Source organism: Cricetulus griseus, chromosome 3 (assembly GCF_003668045.3).
Source record: "Cricetulus griseus strain 17A/GY chromosome 3, alternate assembly CriGri-PICRH-1.0, whole genome shotgun sequence".
In the NCBI taxonomy this organism is placed as follows: Eukaryota; Metazoa; Chordata; class Mammalia; order Rodentia; family Cricetidae; genus Cricetulus; species Cricetulus griseus.
The window spans coordinates 109,565,620-109,581,316 of NC_048596.1; the positions used below are offsets into that span (position 1 = coordinate 109,565,620).

The 15,697-nt window shown below is 42.1% G+C and overlaps 1 protein-coding gene and 1 pseudogene across 1 annotated transcript; one reads left to right on the plus strand and one right to left on the minus strand.

Moving 5' to 3' along the window:
• Positions 1-5,321: 5,321 nt before the first annotated feature.
• Prss23 (serine protease 23) lies at positions 5,322-6,936 on the plus strand. Its single transcript, XM_035441358.1, has one exon. The coding sequence runs from the start codon at positions 5,337-5,339 to the stop codon at positions 6,486-6,488; it is 1,152 nt and encodes a 383-aa protein (XP_035297249.1). The 5' UTR covers positions 5,322-5,336; the 3' UTR covers positions 6,489-6,936.
• Positions 6,937-14,109: 7,173 nt separating this feature from the next.
• Positions 14,110-14,458, minus strand: LOC103162014 (annotated as a pseudogene).
• Positions 14,459-15,697: the final 1,239 nt, after the last annotated feature.

The window sequence follows — 15,697 nt, forward strand, 5'->3', positions numbered from 1 at the left end:
CTTCCAAATGGTGTCTAAAGTGAGCACCTTCATGTACTTTCTTATCTCTTATTGTGGTCACAGAAATTCATGCCTTGTATAATAGAGAATGGATGTCTGAAAAGGTTAGGTTTTCCCTTGAAGCACGTGTTTACTTATAGGAGCTAAATCATTCTCTCAAACACTACCCCCCCCATGAGTGGAACTGAGTTGTTGCAGTTTTTAAGACTACTTTGTAGAGAATCACAAAAGGCAATCCCAGTATGCCAGTCCCCAGAAACATTATTATCATTAGCACATCTGATAATGTGCAAAGTCCCTCTATCATAAAATTACTGTTGGGTTTATGAAGTATGTTTATACAATGTAAAACTTTTGAGTCACCGGACAGCTAGACAGTCGCTAATATTGCAACCTGGGGGCAGGGAATGTGTAGCCCTCTTGTGAGTCAGATACCAAGAGCTGGAAAAGAAATGCAGTTTCTGTATTACTAAACATGGTGAAAAAATAGTTGTTCACCTTGCTTTTCCATTCCGCTTTGCCATTAGGTGAAGTAATACATAAAAACATTTAGTTGGAAAGCTTAGAAGGTAATTTATATGTATGTGGATTCTGTGTCCTGCAAAGGTTCATTCTTAGAAATGGAATGTGATAGACCTAACATTTTTTGTCCAGATTTAGCTATATGGAAGATAAGGTTTGGAAATCTTCATTCCTTTAAAAAGTTGCTGCTTTTCCAAATAGTTCTACAAGAACAAGACAATCTGACTTTTAAACATTAGAGGATTTAAAGTTAAGTATGACATGTATCTTGTCTCCAGCTCTGGGATTAGAACTGTGTATGTTAAATCTGTTTACATCCCTGGATGTCTATGTATAAATAACTTTATATGTGCCTAGCAATGCTTACTTTGAGTTTGTGATGTTAGAAACAATATTTATCTTTATGGGGGTACTCTTTTATCAAGTGAGCTGAGAAATTAATGCAAGGCTACTTACATCAGTCTAAAGCATCCCAGTTGCTGTTGGTTGTCTTACAAATAGAAGTAATTCAGATACCTGTGTACATGTCTCAGAAGTGACCTCCAATGGCAGTAGGGCTGTTTCTTTCTTTTTCTTTGGGACTTTCCTAAAAGCATCCTCTGGACTCAGCCATCCTTCCACTGGGTTCTTAAAAGTCATCCCTGATAGATGCCTTTGTGGTTTTGTTTGTTTTTGTTTTTATTTGTTTTTTGGCAGATTGAGCATGGAGGTTTTAAATCCCAGTGAAATAAGATTACTGTGATACATTTTCATTTCTTCACCTCCCCAACCTTCAGCTTCCATAAATAACAGAGTCCCTGACCTGCCTGAACATTTTTGATCCTGAAAAAAATCATGCAAGTAGAGAATCCTGGACTTGCAAGGACCAGTGAAAGTGATTTCTTGGCTTGGGTTGCTATTCAGAACAGTTTTCTAACCCATGTTAAATAAGGTTTAATGACACAGCAAGTGACTTTGGATGCTTATAACCTCAACCAGATGCCAGGTAAAATCTATGAAGGCTTGACAAGCAGCTTTACCGCTCAGTTGCTCACCAGATATTCCAAATCAATTTTGAGTAAAGACCCGCACTAGTTCCTTGACGTCTGCATCCCTTTCTATGTTTGGATTAAAGTCTTAACTTTCAGAGGCATAACCAAAGCTTTGGGAAAACATAGAATGAATATTGTCAGGGTGAAGTCTTGTCATATATGTGAATACAGTTTCTGGGAACTTACAAGCCTTGTTTTAAGCTAAGAAAAAATAATGCTTCCAAAGTACCCCTCAATTTGACCTTATACAAAGGAAGCTGTGCTCTGCTGTAAGTAGATAGCAATCTTTCCCATAGATGGCCGACTTCTCCCTGACCCCGGCTACATGATGAGAACTTAAGTTGTTAGGAATCTGAATTGGTAATAGCCTATCATTTAGTAGACCCCTCAGCTTTCTTTCATTTGTAAGAGATCTCCAAAATTCTTGGCACATAGTCATCCACCATTTTGCCAAGGAGTAAATTTGACCCTCTATACAGAGAGCTATCAGGACAAGAGCCAAGTTGACTGACTACCCAGCACCCACACCCCAAGGAAAACTGGGTACCCCTGCATGCAGTACCACTCACTTGACTGGTTTCTAAAGACATTGCTTCTTTTGCTAACACAGCTAAGGGGGAATGTCGTGTTGGCACTTGTGAAACAGAGCATACTTTGGTACCTTAGAAAGTATTCTTTAAATAAATAAGGATCTGCTGTACAGGCAAAGTGCTTGGAAAGAGGACTTAGTTTTGACTGAGAGAAGGATTAATTCATTAAAGCAAAGTTCCTAGGTGGATTTTTTTAAAAAAAAAAAATGTGTTTTGTGTAGTTTCTGTTTTTCTGCTTTTTCTTCCCTGATGCCCTTGTCATTAAACTATTTCATTTTTAGGTAAATGGATAAAGCTAAAGACAGTTAGCAGCACTTTGGTACAGTTGATAATTCAGACTCTACAGAATTGTGTGTGTTTCGGATTTGGAATTCAAAGTTTCATGTGCTGATATTAACATATCTTTTTTTTTTTTTCGTTTTTCGAGATGAAAAATCTCTGTGTAGCTTTGGAGCCTCTCCTGGTACTTGCTCTGTAGACCAGGCTGGCCTGGAACTCATAGAGATCTGCCTGCCTCTGCCTCTGCCTCTGCCTCTGCCTCTGCCTCTGCTGCTGCTGCCTCTGCCTCTGCCTCTGCCTCTGCCTCTGCCTCTGCCTCTGCCTCTGCCTCTGCCTCTGCCTCTGCCTCCCAAGTGCTGGGATTAAAGGCATGCACCACCACTGCCCAGCATATTAGCATATCTTAACTCTCAAGTTCCTCTTGTCCACTGAAAATATTATACATAGCTACACTTGTGTACCATGGTGCTGTCTTATTTCCTACTCTCCCACACAGTCATACTTTAAAAACAGGGACATTTGACAAGTTGGACCTCTGGACTTTGTGTCTTTTTAAGATAAAATGAAATAAAACTTGGTGTATCAGGCTTAGCAGAGCTAAAATTCTCCACATTAGTCAAGGAAAGAGGCAATAGTTATGCTGCAGCCTGAGTGGGAAACAGGCACCTGGTTTCGTTAGCAGATCACATTTGACAGAAGTTCTGATCTGATTGGGGTGGCTAGTCAAGGCAGGAATTACCACAGAGCAAAGGCTGCTCAAATCCAAATGAGCCCAAGAGCTGGGTCCTCAGCCAGTAAGCAGGAATAGCCGGGTAGAGAGCATGCCCCACAGAGCTCTCAGTGTTACCATCACCACATCATGGCTCAGCTCCCTATTGCAGGGTGGACTCTGTTAGCGTCAACACACTTTCCCTGGTCCATGTAGAAGCATTAGTCCTAACATTAGTATCCCCACTAAGCACATGTAAATACACATGTACTCATATCCACATACCCCAAGATTTCAAGGATGTAAGAAAACACCTTAATATATTTCCTTCCCAAGTACCTAAGAACTCCCAAAGTACCACATCCTTTTATTTCTCCAATCCTATTATCTCTCACAGTAGAATTCAAGGGAGTGGGGCAAAAGAGATAGAAGAGGTGGTGAAACACACATTTTAGTGCGTGGATATTGTGGGTGTGGCTTGGCTTGCCCAGGTGGCTAGGTCAGGTCAATGGAGTTTTAGGTCTTATGTAAAGCAAGCTCAAAGCACCCAGACATTGCCGGTATGTCTGTACCCTACAAGAGGAAGGGAGAGAAAATAAGGAAATCACAGTTTCCTCTTGTTCCTGCTTTGTTCCCTTAGCTGGCCTCTTGAGAAATACCCCTCCCATCTCATTCTGGGATGCCTGACTGTGAATGAATTACCCTACCCGCTGAGTCAGCTGAACCAGAAGATTTGGAGCCAGTCAGAGCCCACCGATGCTTGAGCAATGATGAAAGCATTTCTAACCCTCTTTGTTACTGCTTTTCTCCAGGGATGACTGATCAAGGTTTTAAATACATCTTTCAGGATAAAATTTGTACTCTTGCATTTAGTACACAGGGTGCTCCATAGTGGGGTTCTTACCTGGAGCCTCCTTTGTCTTCTCTGCTGTCACCCCATCTATTGTCACCTCTGCTGAGCTGAATATAATTCCTGAAATGATTTGCACTGTTGCACACCTCCATGCTCTTGCAGAGACTGTTGTTCCTTCTAAGTGTCCCCTTGTCTGTCTCTTAATTTATCTAATGCCGTTTCAACTTCACACCTCCCTTCAGCAGAAAACCTCTCCTGGTCCTCTTTCTCCCTGCACCTAACTTTATATCCTCTGTCTGCGCTGCCACTTCATCTGTACATATCTATCACTGGAAGTCACTGTGCATCGTTTAGAAAAATGTATTTCCTGAGCCACAACATTAATTTATCCTTCCAGTAACACAAGCGTTTGTCCAATGATCCTTTGAAATGCTGGCAAATGTCCAAGGTGGAAGCATTAGACAAACTGAAAACACAGATACAGACACCTGAATAAATAACCAACAGTAACAGTCAGAAAGTTATTAGACTTAATACAATGTTAAAGCTTCGACTCTTTGGCAATGATTTCTTTAGTATGCAGCATAATCCAAAGGTCTACATTTATATATTTGTATGCAAGTGTAAAGATGGTGGTTCAGGAGCCAACAGCTGGAGTTCAGCCATGCCCTAGAATATGAAACTTCAACGAATCTGAATGATATATACCCATGTCCCAAGGGTTGGATCAAAGGCAATACCTAACCTTAGTCTCCCCCAAATTCAAAGCAAAAATTCTCACACCACCTTCTAAATGTACGCATTATGGTAGGGAAGATAAGATTCCTAGTAAGTATGACTCCACCTTTCCCAGATGCCTTTGCTGCCCAGTAGAGTGTGTGATTTAGATTTACTATTTAAATAAGCATGCTGCCCAGAAAATTATGTAAGAACTTATTGTAATAGAAATGAGACCTAAGAAAGAAGAAAATAGAGCCAGGGACAAGGTGTATAATCAAGTAGAAAGAAAGTTCAAAATCACCTAAAAATGAGAGCTGGCCATATGTTCACAGACTAACGTTAACTGTGTAGATGTAGCACTGTAATGATCCATGCTTATTGCTTCTAAGCATGAAGGGAAGGAACAGCCAGTTTCATTAGGGGATTAGGTGTGGGAATGATCCCAAGGTCAAGTCCTTGTATGTAAGTGAGACCATTATCGCAGGAATTCTCTTCCTGGAAACCGGAGGAAGGCTCACAGTCTTAGAGACATGACCAGCAAGCATGCTGCCCCACTTTACAAGGCTGCAGTAAATGATCTATAACCCTTGTCCTCCTGACTTCTTGTCTTTGTTTCTACAGCAGCACTCAGCATGGCCGGGATCCCGGGGCTCTTCACCCTCCTTCTCCTCCTCCTCTGTGTGTTCAGGGAGGTGAGCCCCTCCAGTAGTCCATGGAAACCCACTTGGCCGGCTTACCGACTTCCTGTAATCTTGCCTCAGTCTACTCTCAATTTAGCAAAGCCAGACTTTGATGCCAAAGCCAAATTGGAGGTGTCCTCCTCATGTGGACCCCAGTGTCACAAGGGAACACCACTGCCCACCTATGAAGAGGCCAAGCAGTACCTTTCCTACGAAACCCTCTACACCAATGGCAGCCGCACAGAGACGCAGGTGGGCATCTACATCCTCAGCAATGGCGAAGGCAGGACACACGGCAGAGACTCGGAGGCCACGGGGAAATCTCGCAGGAAGAGGCAGATTTATGGCTATGATGGCAGGTTTAGCATTTTTGGGAAGGACTTCCTGCTAAACTACCCTTTCTCAACATCGGTGAAGCTGTCTACGGGGTGCACCGGCACCCTAGTGGCAGAAAAACACGTCCTTACTGCTGCACACTGCATACACGATGGGAAAACCTATGTGAAAGGGACACAGAAACTCCGAGTGGGCTTCCTGAAGCCCAAGTATAAAGATGGTGGCAGAGGGGACAACAGCTCGAGCTCAGCTGTGCCTGATAAGATGAAATTTCAGTGGATCCGGGTGAAACGCACCCATGTGCCCAAGGGGTGGATCAAGGGCAATGCCAATGACATCGGCATGGATTATGACTACGCCCTTCTGGAACTCAAGAAACCCCACAAAAGGAAGTTCATGAAGATTGGGGTGAGCCCTCCAGCTAAGCAGCTCCCAGGGGGCAGGATCCACTTCTCTGGTTATGACAATGACCGGCCAGGCAATTTGGTGTACCGCTTCTGTGATGTCAAAGATGAGACCTACGACCTTCTCTACCAGCAGTGTGATGCCCAGCCAGGGGCCAGTGGCTCAGGGGTCTATGTGAGGATGTGGAAGAGACCACAGCAGAAATGGGAAAGGAAAATTATTGGCATCTTTTCGGGCCACCAATGGGTGGACATGAATGGCTCTCCACAGGATTTCAATGTGGCGGTCAGAATCACTCCTCTTAAATATGCGCAGATTTGCTACTGGATTAAAGGAAACTACCTGGACTGCAGGGAGGGGTGACACTGCTTCTTCCTGCCAGTACGCCAGGCTCCTTTGGCACTCGTAGGAAGCACCAGCTTTTTACCATTGACTCTTGTGCGTGTGTGTCATAGAATATCTTTTACCCAATATTCTTCAAATGGCAAAATGATTGGCTTTATTATTTGAAAACTCTTGTGTACATTAGAGCGTTTAAACAGTCTGGAAGCATACTTTTGTATTTTCAAAATACTGATGTTTGGGGCAATAGGGAATATTTGGCAAATAAGTTAAACTTTCAGTTTTTTTTTTGAGAGCTCTGATTTTTGTCTTATCCAATCCTGCTTCAAAGGTTTATATTAAATATGTGACATACAGAGGATATGAATTCTTACGTTTGTATATGTATGTGTTTTCTCCCGAGAGTCATATATTGATATTTTTGTAATGTGTGGTTATAATGCATCTGGATGGCAGCATCATAGCACTTCAATGGGCAATTATAATGTTTTGGATTCAACATTTACATAGTAGTCCTTGAAGTGAAATGGTAATTTATTGGCTATATTGATACACATATTAAAACCGTATCTTACAGTAAACAGAATTCCCATGATGCGGCTTTTAGTTTTGAAAATAAAATTTTCTCTTCCAAAACCCGTAGTTCAACTTTTGTGGGAAGTCTGCATATGCCTCCACAAGCCTTGTCATTATACCAGAGTAGGCAAGATCACTTATCCCAATCCTTCCACTTAGCATGATTTCACTCACTTATCTGGGACTAACAGTTTCTGGAAAGACAGTAAATGGAGCCTAATTAGAACAGGCTGAATTGCTTCCCAGCTAACAGTTGTGACCACAATAAAACTTCTTACATTTTACCCCCCAGAGTGCATCACATCTCACTGTTTATCATTTGGATGGGTAATTTAAAAAGAATTAAATTCCTAAGAACAATGGATGCATTGCTCCGTGGGTGTCACGGCAGTATACCCAGCCTCTTCTTTGAAGCTGAGCATAATCACACAGCCTCATCCAAAATTATTCTGCATAGTTTTCAACATGTTTCCAGACAGCTGTGTATTTGTAATTTGCAAACTTTTCTTTTTCACTGTACTTATTTTATACTTTTAGAAAATGCTTAGAAGTTACCATAGGAAAGACAAGTATGGCTCTGTTTTCCCAGCTTAAAAGGGGTCTCTTGCTGGAATGGTCTAGGCTGTCAGCATAAAGAATAAGATACAACCATCAAAAAGCAATTGAAGACAGTTGGTGAGATGCTTCAGCAGGCAAAGGTATCTGCTGCCAAGCTTGGCAGCCTGAGTTCAACTCCTGGAACCCACATAGTGGAAGAGGAGAACTGACTCCCACAGGTTGGCTTCTGATCTCCAAGATGCATGGTAACACATGAGTGCCTCCCCATACATAAACAAAGGTAACTTAAAAACTGGACGGCTGGGGGATGGCTAAGTAGTTTAAAATGTTCACTGTGGAAACACGTGGACCTGAATTCAAATCCCCAGCACTCACACAAAAAGTGGAACATAACCACACACTCCAGTAATCCCATCACACACACACACACACATACACACACACACACACACACACACACACACACACACATCATAAGATACATTCAAACAATGGGGAGAACACAAAAACTAATCAGAATCATGTATTCTAGAAAATGTCTGTGAACAGAATCAGAGCATAAAAAAATGACTGACTTGTTTGGTAGTTTCATCTGTGGGCTCTTAGCCTAAGCACTTCTTTCCAATTCTGTCTGTGAGGAGAAAAGTAATATGAGGTAGACGTTTGTGGTATTGCATGCTGGGTAATTTTAGCTTACATTGTAGCTGTGAGAACATTCAATTAATTAATTAACACTGTCAGTGAAGCACTGTTCTGGGGGCTTGTGTTTCTTGAGCTTTATGAAGGCTAATCCTGGTAAGGCCCTCAGGATAGTGCTGCTGGAGTTCTTCTTAGTGTACATAAGACGCAGTGAAGGGACTCAACAGGACTGGTAGGAATCCACCGAGTTCCAGTACCATTTGCTTTCGGTTCTTATCTCACCTGAGGAAGAAGAGGCATGCCCATTTCTATGTATGGTATTTGGGATTTTTGTTTGCATGAGAGAGGAGAGAGAGAGAAAAAGAGGGAGAGAGAGAGAGACTTTGAAAATAGATGTTCCTTTTATGAATCTCCTTGATATTTAGATTTTGATGTTTTATAAAGTTCTCAGCTCACAAGTAGATGCAATATACTAAAGAATAGTACCCATATGCTGTATTGGTGTTTTTAATGGAATGATAAAAAAATTATAAACAATTTCAACATGTTCATCTTTTCATTTGTGGTAAACTGTAGGTTAAAGTGTCATAGTAGAGCTAGAGAGATGGCTCAGTGAGCAAAGTACTTGCACAAGTATAAAGAAGAGTTTAGATTCCCAGGACCCACATAAGAGCTGGGCAGCCTACAATCTCAGACCTAGGAAAACAGAGACAATAGATGCCTAGAGCAATCTACCTCAACTATCCAGAACCAACAAGTTCCAGACTCAGCAAAAGACCGTACCTCAAGAAAGAAAGTATAAAGTGATGGAAGGAGACACCTGATATAGATTTTATGCCTACATATGTGCACGCACTGGCACATACATTTGCCAGAACACATGCAAACATACATACACTTGCAACCACACCATCAACATACACAACAAAAGAAGACTCACAGTAATTGAAAGACTGAACTGGTAGCAGTGTAATTAATACACCTGTATTAGTTATACATATTTTAACAGTATATTTATCCCAAGGTTAGTAGAACCAGAGTTCCTAAAGCATGTACCTTAAATACATGCCATTCCAAATTTTTTTGCCAGAACTGAAAAGGGTACTGTCATCAAGTAGTAGGGAGATGCCTCTTAATACCCCTTCATATACCTGTTTGTACACTGAGAACTATAAGACATAGTAAAGAGACATGTCATTATCTTTAAAACCACATTTCAGTAAACATCTCTGGTCATAAAACCTTTGCTTTCTACATTACTGCCATCAAGAAATTTGCCCTTGTAAAATATTTTAGGTGTTCCTGTATAGACATCTTAGCCAAGGGGATAGAATAGCAAGTGTGACAAGCCATGGACTGGGTAAGGTATCTGTGCCTTTGGGATTTACGTTGGCCCTACAACTAGGATTTGGAAATGTTCAAAGAAGGAGTGTCCCTGAAAACCATTGTCTCTGAGGAACAGAAGGTTGTGACAGAATTTCGGACAGACTTGGTAACATGATTACATCCTTCAGGAGGAAACTAGTGTAAAAAGCTACTGAAAAAAACACTCAGATGATAAAGAATGAACCAATAAGAGGCAGAGCTGTAGATAAATTCCTGCCTTGCCCATTTTGGACAAGAAAGGGGTTATAATGCTGAGACTATGCTCCCATCTCCCTGTCCTTTGTGAATCTTGGGCTACCTGCTCCCTGGAAAAACTCCAGGTTCACCAGAGTCACTATGTCCATGGAGATCTTTCTGAACTCTTACAGGGTTTTCAACCTAGAACTTGTGAGGATGATGAAGTACACTGGAGGGCTGACTTGATAGTCTATCACTGGTTAATTGGAGACCAATGATGGCCATACAGGCATGCAGGGGATTCCAATAGCTGTTCTCAGTACTCCCTCATCCAGGACTAGTGAGGGTCCTGGGCAGGAATACCAGCAGACAATCCCTGCACTAGATTTGATTCTTGCTTTACCTGGCATATGCTACTGCTCACGTCTGCTCTTCTTCATGCTTGTCATGAGCCATCTCAATGATACTTTGAAGTGGTCTCCATCAGTTGAGCTCTATGGATGTTTGTAAGATAGTACTTTATTATTATCAAGAATGGGGTTGTTCTGAGGCTGACCAAAAGGGGATGGTGTAATAATGAGGCTGAGGCCACAGCACATTTCACATGCCCTTGGCAAACTGACATTTTTGGTCTCTGTTCTAGTTCAATTCTGATGCCAAAACACTCTGCCCAACAGCAGCTTGGGGAAGAGGATTTATTTGGCTTACATATTAAGGTCTTAGTCCATCACTGAGGAAAGTCAGGGCAGGAGCTCAAGGCACGAATCTGAAGGCAGGACTGCTTGCTCTTCCATACAGCACTACCTCCAAAAAGGAACTTACCTACAGCCAAGAATGTGCTGTAGAAAACATGGAGGAACACTGCCTTCTGGTTTGCTCAAAAGTCATGTGTAGCTGATTTTCTTTTTTTTTATGTTTTAAGTTTTTTTTAAGATTTTATTTATTTATTTATTATGTATACAGCCATCTGCCTGCATGCCAACAGAAGACACTAGATCTCATTCAAGGTGGTTGTGAGCCACCATGTGGTTGCTGGGAATTGAACTCAGGACCTCTAGAAGAACAGTCAGTGCTTTTAACCACTGAGCCATCTCTCCAGCCCCATGTAGCTGATTTTCTTATATAGCTTAAGACTGCCTCTGGGCATGGTGCTGCCCACAGAGGGCTTTGCCCTCCTACACTTATTAACAGTCAAGACAACTCCTGTAGTCATAACCACAGACCTATCCGATGTAGACAATTCCTCAACTGAGGCTTGTCCTCTCAGATGACTCCAGGCTTACCAGGACAGTCAGTCTGGCTGCTAGCTCCTTACAGGGGTTTCAATCTAGAACTTGTGAGGATAATAGAGTATACTGGGGGGCTACTTGATAGACTATCACCAGTTAATTAGAGACCAATGATGGCCATACAGGTGTGTAGAGGATTCCAATAGCTGTTCTCAGTACTCTCTCATCCAAGACTAGCGAGGGCCCTGGACAGAAAGAGGCTGGCTCTGAAGTGTGCTTTCTCTCTGTGTGTATCAAATGTGTAAAGTCCCGGATGCTCTGTTGATTTTGATTCCTCACTTTTCCTGTCTTCAGACTTTTAAAAGAACTTCAGGCATGACTTTTTATAAATAAAACGACAGTTTTGAGAAATAATAGTCCCAATCCAACAAAACAAGACTGAAGTGTTTGCATTGGTGAGAATGAGGAAAGCAAAGTGGCTGGCTTGAGCTCCTCAGTACCGGAACCTCTGTGAGGTCTTGTCATCAATAGGATGAGCACACTCATGTCTTTCCCGTTGTCTGCATAAGTTCAGCCTTTCCTGCCCCTGCCTGGGACAATTCCTACTGGCTTTCTCTGCTTGTTTTCTCTCCATCCTATTTGTACACTACATTACAGATGTCCTTTGCTGCTAGACTCCAATTTCATGAGGACAGGGCTTTTACCTCTTGTATCCCCACAACAGTGTCCAGTTTCCTAATAAATATGTTTCAATGGACTCATTGAATAAATTATTTTATTGGGTTTAGATAATGTATAGAACCATGGTTGTGATTACTTAGGTTTAGAAATCTCTTGAACCCAAGTACAATCCTGAATAAGACTCTTGTAGTACCTTGTACTTGTCTTATTTCACTTACTTACCCTACCCAGCCCTTTCTTATCCTCTCCACCATACCCTACCCTGCCTATCGTACCCATCCATCTTATCCTATCCTGTCCTTCCCTGGCAGGGATTACACAGTTGCTGCCATTTATATCAGTTTTCCCTGCTAGAGTATGAGTGTTGTAAGAGCAGGAGTTGAATTCTGTTCTATCTCCCAAGTGATACATCATAGGAAATGCTCAATGAGTAAATGGATCTTTGGCATGGCTTAAGGAGTGATCCAGTGTCTGCACCCTCCATCACATCTCACATGTGACTGGGCCTGAGCTGTCTGACTCTTATGCACCTTGCCTCAGCACTAGTCTCTTTCCATTTGTTTCTTCTTTAGATGATGACACCAGCCACTAGACTCGAATGTGATCCCCCGAGCTTGCCATGGCTGCCTCAGACATGTCTGAAGCAATGTCCCCTTGACTAAAATTGGGTCACTAGAAACCTAAATTTCATTTTCTTACCTTTCAATCTAATATACATACATACATATATATACACAATATATTAGCTAAGTTTTTCCTTCATTACTCTCTAGACTTACACAGTCTGGCTTTCCCCCAAGCTCTACTGAACATAGATGTGTTTTTCAGCTTCTGTCACTAGACAAGTTCTCCTCCCCTTAGGTTGCCCTTTCCCATCTCTTCAGTTACTTATATTCCACAATGGGTACCGTGCCCCCCCACATGCTCACCTTGGAGCTTCAGGGAGGCTATTGAACATCTATGTATTCAAGATGATTCTGTGTCACTGTGATAAAGTCACTTGCCCCACTTCCCAGAGGCTCAGGAATCACCCTCTCCACTAAAATATCTTAGCATCAGTGAAATGCAGTTACCACTTTGTGAATTAAACTTGTCAAATATTTCTCATACACTTTAATAAATCTGCATGTTAGTATTCAGCCTCACTGGTGCATTTCCTTTCTTGGATTTATTAGTACTGATTCTATATCCAGTTCCCTAATGGAGAAAAATGCCATGTTTCGCAAACCATTGTGACCCAAGCATAGCTAATGTCCTCTGTGGATACGCCATTCTGGGACACAGAACATTGTCCTTTAAAAATGGCATGCTTTACTACCCCCAGATAACTGCCAGAGCAGTCAAATGCAAAGTTGGGAAATGCCACAGAAATAGCACATTTTGTTTTCCCGCTGTAGGGAAGATGTTCATTGGTCAACTGCAGTATAGTAGCAGGAAGAGTCATTCCTTCTTGATCAGCTTCATTATAACTTTTTCCTTTCTTTAAAGTCTTTACTCTCCCATGCTTTCTTCTTTTGCAGTTCTTAAATATAGTAAAATGATATAAATACTTCCTGGGAGAAAAGGGAGTTTGACTTGAAAATCTAATGTTTTTATGAGACTTTTGAAAAAGGATAAAACATTGTGACCACACTTGAATCTATGAATCTGGGCATTAACACATGTGATTGATTTCTTTTCAGTAGATGTTTTATCAAATAGCCCATGTTGGGTAGTGAGAAGTAAGGCAAACTATGTGTGAGCTTTCTGTGTATCAACACTAGCCAAGTATGCTTAGGCATTCTTTACTCTCTGGTCACATTATGTGTAGCTTTTTTTTTTTTTTTATTTGGTTTTTCGAGACAGGGTTTCTCTGTGTAGCATTGGAGCCTATCCTGGCACTCGCTCTGGAGATCAGGCTGGCCTCGAACTCACAGAGATCCGCCTGCCTCTGCCTCCCGAGTGCTGGGAATAAAGGCGTGCGCCACCAACGCCCGGCCTAAATGTACCATTAATTAAAAATTATTTCAATTTTCCAACATTTAGAAGTTACTGCCCTGGGGAAGGTATCTAAATTCTTCAGACACACTGTCCTAGCTCTGTGGTTTGTCAGGATGGCACAATTCTGTTCAGAGTATTGTTGCCAAGTGTTTCTAATTGCTTATGATGAATTTTTCCAAGTCAATAGTAACCTTGGGTAAAAAGCGACACTGAGATATATACCTAGTTCTGCTTACTACATTTCTTTTCTTGGTCACCACTGATTTTCATTTCCCATTCTTGGATTGCCCCCTAGTGGTTTACCTAACTTATGCCCATGTCTCGCAACCTAGAAAGGGGTTTCTGCTGGCTCTAAGTATTTGATTCCCCGCGCCCCACCCCCACCCCCAAGCGGGCGCGCCCCGCCCCAGGCTAATTCATTTATTTTAGGGCTGGGAAGCCATGTAGAGGGCAATCAGGCAGTAGATGGTCCCTCCCACAGTCAGCGCCATGGTGATCTGGTAAAGCATTTGGTCCGGAAGGCCTCGTTTCCGGTGGATGGGCACACAGTCAGCCTTCTGGAAGAATTTCTGCAGCTCTGGAACTTTGTTCTTCCCAGCATAGTCATATGCTGTCAGTCACACTGGAGGTCAGTTTAGTCGGTGTGGCAAATATGGTAGGTAGTGCTTCTGTGGAAACCACTGGCTTTAACCCCTGCGGACTGTAGGCTTCCGTGGCCCAAGCTACAGCCAACTTGTGCGTGAAGCTGCTAAACTTGTAGTACATGTTGCCTGAGCCTGGCTTCACACAGCCGCTGTCTGTGCGACCGCCCTAGAGAAGCAAGTATTTGACTTTAACTTTGTCTTTTTCACACCTCCTCTTGTTTACAAAGGAGACATTCAAACACCCCTGAAAGGAAAGAAAGCAATGTGCAAAGCTGTCCAGGCACTTTAGGACAATCGATGCATTCTATAACACTGTGAAATCTTTTGCAGAAGTTGCTGTCTGGTTATCCCTCAGCAATGTTTTTCAGTTGCCTGGTGTTCACTTTCTCTGTCAATATTCTATTGGAGTTGTGCCAGGTAATCTAGGGGTGCAAGGATGGCTTATAGGCTGTGTTGCACTTTGAAAATGCCAATTAGACACGCTGAATACAGCTGGGCGGGAGTCCCATACTCTCACCCATAATAAACAAATCAGCACTCTTAGGGCCTCAGTTGGTCCCAGACTTCTTGGCTCCATCTGGGTAGTCCGCGCCCAGCCACTTGAGCGTCATCCAAATGGCTTGGGAAACTTTTGAGATCCTGTAGAAAATGAGGGAGAAACCTGGTGAGCGTCATTGCTGGCTCTCTGCTGGATGTTGGGTCCTAAACATCTGTACCAGGAAACACAGTGCAACAAACATTACTAATCTAAAGCTTTCAACAAGGAAAACTCCAATTCTTTATTGGCTCATTAAAGAGTACCAAGAAGTGTTCAAAACTCAAAACGGCTCTATTAAAAGATTTTAAATCAGAAAGTTTGCTTGTATTAAAATCTGAATTGTAAGAGGACAGTTGATATCACAGACTAGGATGGATAAAGAACAGAAGCTATTTCTTCTCCAGGAACAACAATGTCACAGAATTGGATTAGAGACTTCTTTCCAGCAAGGTGTGAGTACATGGGTAAGCTCTGTGGTTAGGAGCATCTTCTCCTCTTGAGGAGGATGCTGGTCCACTTTCCAACACTCACATCACCTGGAACTCCAGTTCCATGGGATCCTCTTCTGGCCTATGCAGGCAACTATATCCACAGGGTGCATATACACACACTCAGGTAAACACACGAAATTTAAAACTATAATGAGTATAAAGTGATCAGTGGGTTATCAAGTACATAGTAGGAGAACATTTATTTATTTGTATTCATAGCTATTGAGCACCTACTGTGTGCAAGGAACTTATTTAGGTAAGACTGAAATGACATATGCCTTTCTGAATTTCATATAGCCACTTCCAAAGAGGTAACATGTGAGAGATGATG